Source organism: Loxodonta africana, chromosome 15 (assembly GCF_030014295.1).
Source record: "Loxodonta africana isolate mLoxAfr1 chromosome 15, mLoxAfr1.hap2, whole genome shotgun sequence".
Lineage (NCBI taxonomy): Eukaryota > Metazoa > Chordata > Mammalia > Proboscidea > Elephantidae > Loxodonta > Loxodonta africana.
In genome coordinates, this window is record NC_087356.1 from 64415208 (window position 1) to 64426556 (window position 11349).

The window sequence follows — 11349 nt, forward strand, 5'->3', positions numbered from 1 at the left end:
TTTTAAAATGCAAAATATAAGCAGAAAGTGAATTAGCTTGACTGTATTTTAAGTTAATAACATAACCATAGCGATAGACAAAATAAATTTGGATTGCAATTTTGAAATTTTTTTTAATTCACACTGTCAGATGAAAAACAAACAAAAAGGACTTTGTAAACCAACAATGAGCTGTATAAATTGGGTTTCTTTATTTAATTATTGCCTTGTTATGGGTTACCAAAGGTCTTATATCAATGATGTCAGCTTTCACTTTAAGAAACTAGAAAAGTATTCATTAAGAAAGTGCTAATTAAATCAAAATCACGTATTACTAGACACTGATTAAAATGCTTAACATTAAAAAGAGTGACCACATCAAAACAGCCTGGTCCTGCTACAACAACAGATACATGGACCAATGGAACAGAATTGAGAACCCAGACATAAATCCATCCATATATGAGAAGTTGATGTTTGACAAAAGCCCCAAAACAGTTAAATGGGGAAAAGACAGTCTTTTTAACAAATGGTGCTGGCATAACTGGATATCCACCTGCAAAAAAATGAAACAAGACCCATACCTCACTCCATGCACAAAAACTAACTCAAAATGGATCAAAGACCTAAATATAAAATCTAAAATGATAAGGACCATGGAAGAAAAAATAGGGACAATGTTAGGAGCCCTAATACATGCCATAAACAGTATACAAAACACTATAAAGAATGTAGAAGAAAAACTAGATAAGTGGGAGCTCCTAAAAATCAAACACCTGTGCTTATCCAAAGACTTCACCAAAAGAGTGAAAAGACTACCTACAGACTGGGAAAAAGTTTTTAGCTAAGACATTTTTGATCAGCAACTGATCTCTAAAATCTACATGATACTGCAAAAACTCAACTGCAAAAATACAAATAACCCAATTAAAAAATGGGCAAAAGATATGAATAGACACTTCACTAAAGAAGACATTCAGGTAGCTAACAGATATATGTGGAAATGTTCACCATCATTAGCCATTAGAGAAATGCAGATCAAAACTACAATGTGATTTCATCTCATTGCAACAAGGCTGGCATTAATCCAAAAAACACAAAATAATAAATGTTGGAGAGGCTATGGAGAGATTGGAACACTTCTACACTGCTGGTGGGAATGTCAAATGGTACAACCACTTCGGAAATTGATTTGGCACTTCCTTAAAAAGCTAGAAATAGAACTACCATACGATCCAGCAATCCCACTCCTATATATCCTAGAAAAATATGAGCCTTTATTTTTACAAGAACAGATACATGCACACCCGTGTTTACTGCAGCACTGTTTACAATAGCAAAAAGGTGGAAGCAACCAAGGTGTCCATCAACAGATGATTAGATAAATAAATTACGGTTTATTCACACAATGGAATACTACACATCGATAAAGAACAGTGAGGAATCTGTGAAACATTTCATAACATGAAGGAACCTAGAAGGCGTTATGCTGAGTGAAATTAGTTGCAAAAGGACAAATATTGTTTAAGACCAGTATTATAAGAACTTGAGAAATAGTTTAAACTGAGAAGAAAGCATTTTTTTGTGGTTACGAGAGGGGTGAGGGAGGGAGGGTGGGAGAGGGGCATTCACTAATTAGATAGTAGATAAGAACTACTTTAGATGAAGGGAAAGACAACACACAATACAGGGGAGGTCAGCACAATTGGACTAAACCAAAAGTAAAGAAGTTTCTTGAATAAACTGAATTCTTCGAAGGCCAGCATAACAGGGGCAGGGGTCTGGGGACCATGGTTTCAGGGGACATCTGAGTCAATTGGCATAATAAAATCTATTAAGAAAACATTCTGCATCCCACTTTGAAGAGTGGCGTCTGGGGTCTTAAACACTAGCAAGGAACCATCTAAGATGCATCAGTTGGTCTCAACCCACCTGGATCAAAGAAGAATGAAGAACACCAAGGACACAAGGCAATTAGGAGCCCAAGAGACAGAAAGGGCCACATGAACCAGAGACTACATCATCCTGAGACCAGAAGAACTAGATGGTGCCTGGCCATAACCAATGACTGCCCTGACAGGCAACACAACAGAGAATCCCTGAGGGAGCAGGAGAGCAGTGGGATGCGGACTCCAAATTCTCATAAGACCAGGCTTAATGGTCTGAGACTAGAAGGACCCTGGCAGTCAAGGCCCCCAGACCTTTTGTTGCCCCAGGACACGAACCATTCCTGAATCCCACTCTTCAGACATGGATTGGACTGGACAGTGTGTTGGACAGGGATGCTGGTGAGGAGTGAGCTTCTTGGATCAGATGGACACTTGAGACTATGTTGGCATCTCCTGCCTGGAAGGTAGATGAGAGGGTGGAAGGGGTTAGAAGCTGGCGAAATGGCCACAAAAAGAGAGAGTGGAGGGAGAGAGCGGGCTGTGTCATTAGGGTTAGAGTAATTGGGAGTGTGTAGCAAGGTGTATATGGTTTTTTTGTATAAGAGACTGACTTGATTTGTAAACTTTCACTTAAAGCACAATAAAAATTATTTTAAAAAAAGAAATAGTGACCACATCAAGTGTTGTTGAGGCAGTGGACAAATTGGCATTCTCATAAACTGCTGGTGGGGATATAAAATGGCACAGTCCCTGGGAAAACAGTTTTTCGGTCTCGAAAAAGGTAAATGTATATCTAATGTCATGGAGTGAATTTGTGTCCCCCCAAAATATGTGTCAACTTGGTTGGGCCATAACTCCTACTATTGTGTGGTTTACCTCCATCTTGTGATTGGGTGGAATTGTAACATCCTTATTAAGGTCACATCCCTGATCCAACGTAAAGGGAGTTTCCCTGAGCTGTGACCTGCACCACCATTTATCTTACAAGACACAAAATGAAAGGGAAGCAAGCAGAGAGTAGGGGACCTTATACCACAAAGAAAGCAGCACCAGGAGCAGAGCGCATCCTTTCAACTCTGGGACTTTGCACCTGAGAAGCTACTCGACCAGGGGAAGATTGATGAGAACCTTTCTCCAGAGCTGACAGAGAGAGAAAGACTTCCCCTGGAGGTGATGCCCTAACTTTGGACTTCTAGGCTACTAGACTGTGAGAAAATAAATTTCTCTTTGTTAAAGCCATCCACTTGTGGCATTTCTCTTATAGCAGCACTAGATGACAAAGACGTCTACTATGTTGTTGGATGCCCTCGAGTTATTTCAGACTCGTAGGGACTCCATGTGGCAAAGTAGAAATGCCCCATCGGGGTTTCTTTATGGAAGCAGATAGATCTTTCTCCAGTGGAGCTGCAGGGTAGGTTTAAATTGCCAGCCTTTTGGTTAGCAGTGTAGTGCCTAACAATTGTGCCACCAGGGCTCCTATGTACTTACTATTCGATTGAGTTATTCCACTCCCACGCGATTATCCAAGAGAAACGAAAGGATGTTCACATGTGAAGACTTTTGCACAAATGCCCCATAGCAACTTTATTCGTTATCCCAAACAGGAAACAACCCCAATGTCCACTGCCAGGTAAATGGATAAACATGCTGTGGTATACACATACAACGGAATACTGCTTTTACAGTAAAAAGGAGTAAACTATTGATACATGCAATAATATGGCTGAATCTCAAAATAATCATGCCTCATGAAACAAGCCTCATACAAGGAGTAATTCCTATATGATTTAATTTGTATAAAACTCTTGAAAAAGAAAACCAATCACTGCCAGAAAGCACAGCAGTGGTTGCTTAGGAAATGGGGAGCATGGTAGTGGGGATGAAGGGATTACCAAGGGGCTTGAGGGAACATTTACTTTCATATTGAGGAAACATTTGCATTGACCTTGGTAATGGCTTCTTATATGCATGTCTACGTACATAATTACACATGAAATTGTACCTTTTAAATGTGTGCAGTTTTGAATGCCAATAAGAGCTTGACTGCTAACCAAAAAATCAGCAGTTCGAATCCACCAGCTGCTCCTTAGAAACACTGTGGGGCAGTTCTACTCTGTCCTGTAGGGTTTCTATGAGTCTGAATCAACTGGAAGACAATGTTTTCTTTAAATCCATGGGGGGGGCGGGGGGGAGAGAGGAAAGGAGAAGCATTGGAACTAAGCACGGTCATTCCTGTACCAAATTCAGTTTTTAAATAGTCTCCTATTTACAGGGAGTATTGAGAGCTGGGTAAGGTGAATTGACAGAGAAGTAAGTGCTCTGTTTGGCTTTCAGAGGAAAACATGTGACCCTGGAAATGGAGTTTCTTTTTCACACAGTGGAAGCTCAGGGAAGCACAGCTGTAAAAAATTTTTGACATTATCATTAACTCTTCTATATCATTCCTAGAGAAATCAGTCTTCAGACATGAAGGCTATCTGCTATAACCTATTATTTCTATGTGTGTTCTTTTTTTTTTTAAAGAGAGATCTGCATTTCCATAGCATGATTTTTTCCAAGGTCTGAATATTCTTCACTTATTCTTCCTCACACAACAGGTTTTTTTTTTTTTTTTGGTCAGTTTATTTAATTATCTAATTTATTTTAGAATATACAAATATTTGGGTGCATGTGTGTATCCTTGTGTGTGTAAGTGTGTGCAAGTGTCTATAATATGTAGAGTTCTTTTGCACAGACCAAGTAATACAGAGAAATTTGAAGCCTATTTTTTCCTACTATAAGTATTTCTAAAATAAGTTTTAAAGTAGATTTTATTAACTTAATTTTCATTTCACTTGTGTTATGATCCTTCACAATGAGGGATGACCACTGTCCCATATTTTACTATTAAATACTTACAACTTCATTTTAAGATAGGGATATAACTCTCAATTCTTTGATTTTAGCTGATGTCTTCCTTCAGTTTTCACCTACACAAATTTACAAATTTCAGATATTAACTTATATATCTCTCTTTCTTACAAATTATTTTTTTACACTAGTTAAGATCATCCTTAATCAAGTCTAATACTAACATAACTTTGCTTGGTTTACAACAAAAGGTCTTGAGTCATCAGGACCCTGCAAATCTGGAATCCAACAAGGTGGGAAAGAAAAATGAATGGATTGGCAGAAGCTTCAATTCTAGCTGACCATTTCAATGCAAAATGTGAGTACAACGTTCATTGTAGATCTGTCACTGGAATTCTGCCAGGTAAAGTTTTAGCATTTATTCCTCATGATAGAGATTCAAAAAAGTGGACCTCAGAGGAGAGCTGGAATTTTGTGACAGACACATATCGGTTCTTGAACTTGTGTAGATGGGAAAATGGCCTTTCTTGGTCAGCACAGTTAGCTTGTAATCAGACTTGGTGCGGAAAGAGATAAATCTTATGTTGTTCACTTTGAAATTCACTCTTCCTCTTTAGCTTAGTAAATGTCAACTTTGCAATGAAAGCGATAGAAATTCTCACCATCTTTTCTGTCCACTGAGAAAGCAGGAAAAGAGAACGCAAATAATAGCAGTAGGCATATGAAGACCAAGTCAGAATTTGTCAGGCGAGGGGGCCTATCACATTTCTAACGGGTATGCTTACAGGGAGAAATAATTCCACAGGAAATTAAAGGTGTTCAAGAAATATTTTTAAACATACATGTACTCAAACACAGTGTATTTGTATCAATAATTTTGATAATTATAATAAAATTATTTAGAGTAGCATAATTGTGACAGAGCTTAGCTGACTGTTCACCAAATAGGAATTTGTGTGTAGAATATAATTACTTACGGCCATCTCCTAGGAACATGTCCTTGTTCTCAGTATATTAAAGTTTTCAAAAGAAATCTGTCATTTAAGAAGTTCAGCCTTTGAATGTCAGAATCATCAGTTGCCTGAGTTTTGTTAGAAAGATAAAGCTTCAATTCAGAAAATAGCTGCACTGGCCTACCACGTGTTGGATGTTTCACTATTAATGATTTCCTCACTCATTTTGGTGAAGGTTCACTAGTTGGAATTATATTTCTGAGGAGAAAGATATATGGCAGAACGAAAATGAAGTAGAACACATGAAGGGAGTTTCATATGAGCCAAGTATAAAATTATGTTATAGACTCAGTCCTTGACTGAGGTTAAGATTATTATTTTTGGTTACAGCCTAGTCTGACACCACTTAGCTTGAGTGTCATCTAACTAGTTATGAATGACAGAAGTCAACGATTTCAATTTGCACCAACTAAAGGAAAAAATAAACATTCTACCTCAGTTTCTTCAATAGGGAAGAAGAAGATCCTTGGGAAGTATTATTCAAAATATATATGCCTGAGTCATATCAAGGACGTACTGAATCATATCATGGGAGACTACGTTCAAGGAATAGATGTGTGTGTGTGTGCGCGCGCGCGAGCACTGACTTCAATAGAAGGGTAATATCTAACAGCTGTAGTGGAAGGAGCTTAAGTTTAAGTTAGTGTTAAGAAAAAGAAAGAAGTAGACTATTGTCATGAAATTTAGTGGTTCTGGTTACTACCTTTCCGTAGTCCATACCTCATAACCATGACTTTGCTGAGCACATTCTTTACATCCTTATTCCTCAAGCTATAGATCAAAGGGTTCAGCACTGGGATCACTGTGGTGTAGAACACAGAAGCCACCTTCTTCTGGGCCGTGTTACTGCTGGATGCTGGTTTTAAATACATGAATATCATGGAACCATATAAAACTCCAACAACTGTAAGATGAGAGCCACATGTACTAAATGCTTTAGACCTGCTCTCAGATGAGGGTATTTGAAGAATGTTGGAGAGTATAAAGACATAAGAGATGATGATGGCCACCGTTGTTACCAACATATCGAATCCACCTCCAGTTATCACCAAAAGCTCATTGATGTAGGTACTGGAGCATGAGAGCTTTAGGAGAGGCAGTATGTCACAGAAATAATGGCAGATAATATTGTCCTCACAGAAGGAAAGCCTGGTCATGAAAATAGTGTGGACCATAGCTCCAAAAGATGCCATGATATAGACTCCACTCACCAGCATATTACATATCTTTTGGGACATGGTGACATTGTAGAGCAGTGGACTACAAATAGCTACATATCTATCATATGCCATGGCAGTCAGCATATAGCACTCAGCAATTGCAAAAACACAAAAGAAAAAGAGCTGAGTCATACATCCAGGATAGGAAATAACATTTTTTTCCTGCACAAAGTTTCCCAGGAGTTTGGGGGTAACCACTGAGGAGTAACACAGATCTAGGAATGACAAATTACCAAGAAAGAAGTACATGGGTGATTGGAGCTTGGAATTGAAAGCGATGAGGAGGATCATACCCAAGTTTCCCACTACAGTGACACCATAGATCCCTAGGAACAGGAGGAAGAGAGGCAGCTGAAGTTCTGGTCTGTCCGTCAGTCCCTCAAGGACAAACTCAGTGACTGTGGAATCATTCTGTCTGGCCATTTCCTTCAGGAAACAAGCGATGCGCAACTAAGAAAAAGAAAAATCACAGAAAGTAAGAAAGCTGTTTGTCCACAAATAGTAAAAATTTCTTTTTTTTTTTAGTGATGTGGTAGAAGATAAAATTGATTATCAAATTAAAACAGTTTAAGGGTGGTCAATAACAATGTGGTGAATAGCATATTTCATGTCAGGACTGTTTTACCCAAGGCCTTCATAACCTATGCAAAAACAAAGAATAAATATAATGTGATCTTTAAAAATAATAGGAAAATATCTCAATAGGACAAAGCTATCAGTGTTTGTGTACCCTCTGAGATTTTCTTGGTGTCTGAAAGAACCTGGAACTGGGCAGCTATGGATTTAACTGTGACTACATATTACAGTGCTGGAACTCTCGGTACACGAAACATCAAGATTTTATTAAATCTTAATAACGTTATTTCAGGGTTAATGTTGGGCTTCTTGTGTGCACTAGATTGTTGTTGCCCACGTAATACAGAGCACTCCTCAAAGAGAAACTGGTAAGGGAATGTATATCTTAGGGTCAAGATTAATGGTCTTAAGGGGAAGTGCAGAGACCAGGATGCTCCAAATTAAAGTCTTCAACTTAATCTTGGAGTACTTCGATTCAAATGGATGAGTACTTATTATATATATATATATATATATATATATATACACACATATATATATACATATATATATACATATATATATATACATATATATATATTTTTTTTTTCTAGGAAGAGCTTTGGAAGCTGTTGTAGGTATATATTAGGAAAGTAATAAAATATGAAGAAATTGAAGAAGAGACCTTCTGTCCACTGCATACCCGAAAGGCAGCAGAAAACACCTTTTCTCCAGCCTCAGTTATGTTGTTGGCTTAAGTAATAGGCACATGTGTTTTGCTCAACAGTACTTTTATTAAAATATAAATTTGTAATTCTCCTTGAGTAATTCCATTTCATGATGAACTATTTAGCAAAAGTATGCTCAGGATTTTTTGTACTTACTTGAATGCTCTCCAGAGTAGAAGAGTTGTTGCTCCTACTTAACGTTTATTTTCTATTTTGCAATGTGACTTAAATTCACTTAGATTTATGGCAAACCTGACTAGTCTAGAATCTGGTTGCGCTTGTTGAGAGTGTGATGTTATTAGCCTATAACATCAAAAAAAAAAAAAAAAATCAAATGGTAACCACCTGAAATAAAGAAGAAATATAGCCCTTCTTACAGATTCCAAAGCTGGATACCTGATTCAGCTGTGTTACTAACTCAGTGTGCGACGTTGGGGAAGCCATTTCACCTTTACTCTTCTGTAATGGATGGAGCTGGGCTGAAGGTCTCTAAAGTCTGTGTAGCTCTAAAATTTCACAACTCTGTGATTCCGTCTGGGGGGTGATAATAAGACCTTCTTCCAACCTTATTTAAGGCTTTTGTAAGCATGAATTACTTTGATTTGTTATTTGAAGTCTTCGATCTCCAGGGTGATGTAAGAGTAAGGTATTCTCCTAGGACCACAAGTCCGTGGACAATCTTCTCTTGAGAAGGAGAAAAGCAATTACTGGGTTATATTTTCAATCAAAATAATGACACTCCTGGAATATTGGCATTTGCAATGTTAAGAATTAAAGTTTTGCTTTAACTTCTTAAAAGGAAAGATCGTTATGCAGCAAAGGGTCATCACTCACATCTGGAATTATTGTAGGATAATCATACACAGATATTTGGCAGTTTCCTAAGGATGCTGTCACTTAGTTCAATAGCAGAGATTCAGCCTCATGTCTGTGCTCCAATGGAAAAGCATAGTAAATCTTGCTTTTAGGTTTTTAACTCTTCTTACCATAATTAAGGCCAATTAATAATTATTCTCCTAGAAAATAAATATCCAAGTAGTCCCAATGATGACCTAAATAGGAAGATCCATTTTTCTTCTAAATATTTTCCTTCCTGATTTTGATGTGGTTTTATAGGGGGCAGGGGGTTTCTCATCAGAGTTTAAAAGAAGCTCCAGTTGGCTCCTCCAAAAGCAAAGTCACACATTTAAGACATTGCTATTTTTTTTTTTATAGGCTCTAAGAGTTAGTCTAAGAGCCCTGGTGGCACAGTGCTTAAAGCACTTGGCTGCTAACCAAACAGTTGGAGGTTCAAACCCACCAGCTGAGCCTTGGGAAAGATGTGACAGTTTGCTTCTGTCAAGATTTACAGCCTTTGAAATCCTTTGAAACCCTGGGGAAGTAGTACTCTCTACTTGAAGGGTCTCTGTGAGTCAGCATTGACCTGATATCAGTGGGTTTGGTTTGGTTTTGAAAGATTAGTCTAGGCCTTGTACACTTTGGCCTTGGGCCTCCAAGAAAGAATGGTTTCAAATTCACCTCTAAATACTTCATTTCCTTGGAGAAGATTGGGCACTTTGTTCTCTTGAGAAGATTATTAGGCACTCTTTAAGATACATAAAGAAGACCTTCTGAGACATCAGTAATATATCTTTGATATAAATTTCTACAGAGGTGTCTTAGTCATCTAGTGCTGCTATAACACAAATACCACAAGTGGGTGGCTTTAACGAAGAGAAGTTTATTCTCTCACAGTTCAGTAGGCTGCAAGTCCAAATTCAGGGCATCAGCTCCAGGGGAAAGGTTTTTCTCTCTGTTGGCTCTGGAAGAAGGTCCTTGTGATGCAACAGTCAGTCTTCTCTTGGTCTGGGAGTATCTCAGTGCAGGAACCTCAGGTGCAAAAGATGGGCTCTGCTCCTGGCACTGCGTTCTTGGTGGTATGAGGTCCCACTCTCTGCTGGCTTCCCTTTCCTTTTATCTCTTAAAAGAGATAAAAGAGGGGGGCGGGGCCAAGATGGCGGACTAGGTAGACGCTACCTCGGATCCCTCTTGCAACAAAGACTCGGAAAAACAAGTGAATCGATCACGTACATAACAATCTACGAACCCTGAACAACAAACACAGATTTAGAGACGGAAAATGAACAAATACGGGGAAGCAGCGATTGTTTTCAGAGCCTGGAGCCAGCGTCCCAGTCAGGTAACCTTTGGCGGCTGATTTAGGGCAGAGCCCAGGGGAGCTGATGGCGCAAACAAGGGGCCCAGCCCTACCGAACTCACCCCAGGACGGGTCCCAGCTGGTTCGTGCAGGCGGCGTGGCGACACAGCCGGTGGGAGAAGTCCCCGGGAGGCAGCGACTGGTCTTGGAGCTGGGAGAGCAGCGTCCTAGCCGGGGAATCGTGGTGCCGGGCATTTGACTGGGCGCTGTCACGGCACAAGCACGAGGAGCTGCTCCACTGCCCTGAACTAACCCCGGGAGGGGGTCCAGCCAGTTCGCAGTGGCGGCCCTGCAATGCGGCTAGCGGGACAAGAACTCCCCGGGAGGCAGCGACTGATTTTGGAGCTGGGAGTAAAGCGTCCCAGCAGGGGAACCTTGACGCTAGGATTTGGACTGGCAGCGGAGGATCTGACCGTGGCTTCAGCGGGCCAGAACCCTGGGGGCAATCCCACACAGCCAGCACACATAGGCAACACACCCCATGGGAATCTCAAATATAATAGTCATTCCAAGCAAGACAAGCAACTCTGGCTATATTCTGAGGTGCTACTCTCCTATCTCTCTGATCTCTCCCCCACCCTCCCCAGGCGGCTTCATTAACATTGGAATTGCCTGAGCCAGAGGGAGAACGGCTCTGGCTCCGCATGGCTTTGCTTCCCCCCCCCCTTTTTTTTTTCTTTTGGTCTTTTCCTAACCCAGTCTTTCGGCCTGAGAAAAGGAACAAAAAAAAAAAAAAAAAAAAAAACCCAGGGACCAAAAATCCACCCCTAATTGGACTAAAAACACAGAACCAGCTACAGCCAAGCATATACGATCCAAATCTCAGACTTTCGTCCTTACAGGGAACAAGGTGGCGGTTATAATCCAAAGGCAATTCTAAAAGGGATCTGAATGCATTTTTTTTAGCAGATTTTCTGG

The 11349-nt window shown here is 39.7% G+C and overlaps 1 protein-coding gene across 1 annotated transcript; it reads right to left on the bottom strand.

Annotated features, from left to right (window-relative positions):
• Positions 1–6385: 6385 nt before the first annotated feature.
• LOC100654629 (olfactory receptor 8A1-like) lies at positions 6386–7377 on the bottom strand. Its single transcript, XM_003418301.3, has one exon. The coding sequence runs from the start codon at positions 7372–7374 to the stop codon at positions 6415–6417; it is 960 nt and encodes a 319-aa protein (XP_003418349.2). The 5' UTR covers positions 7375–7377; the 3' UTR covers positions 6386–6414.
• Positions 7378–11349: the final 3972 nt, after the last annotated feature.

What these genes read in the sequence shown, in the direction of transcription:
- LOC100654629 (XM_003418301.3), bottom strand. Translation starts at nt 7,374, where the DNA reads ATGGCCAGACAGAATGATTCCACAGTCACTGAGTTTGTCCTTGAGGGA.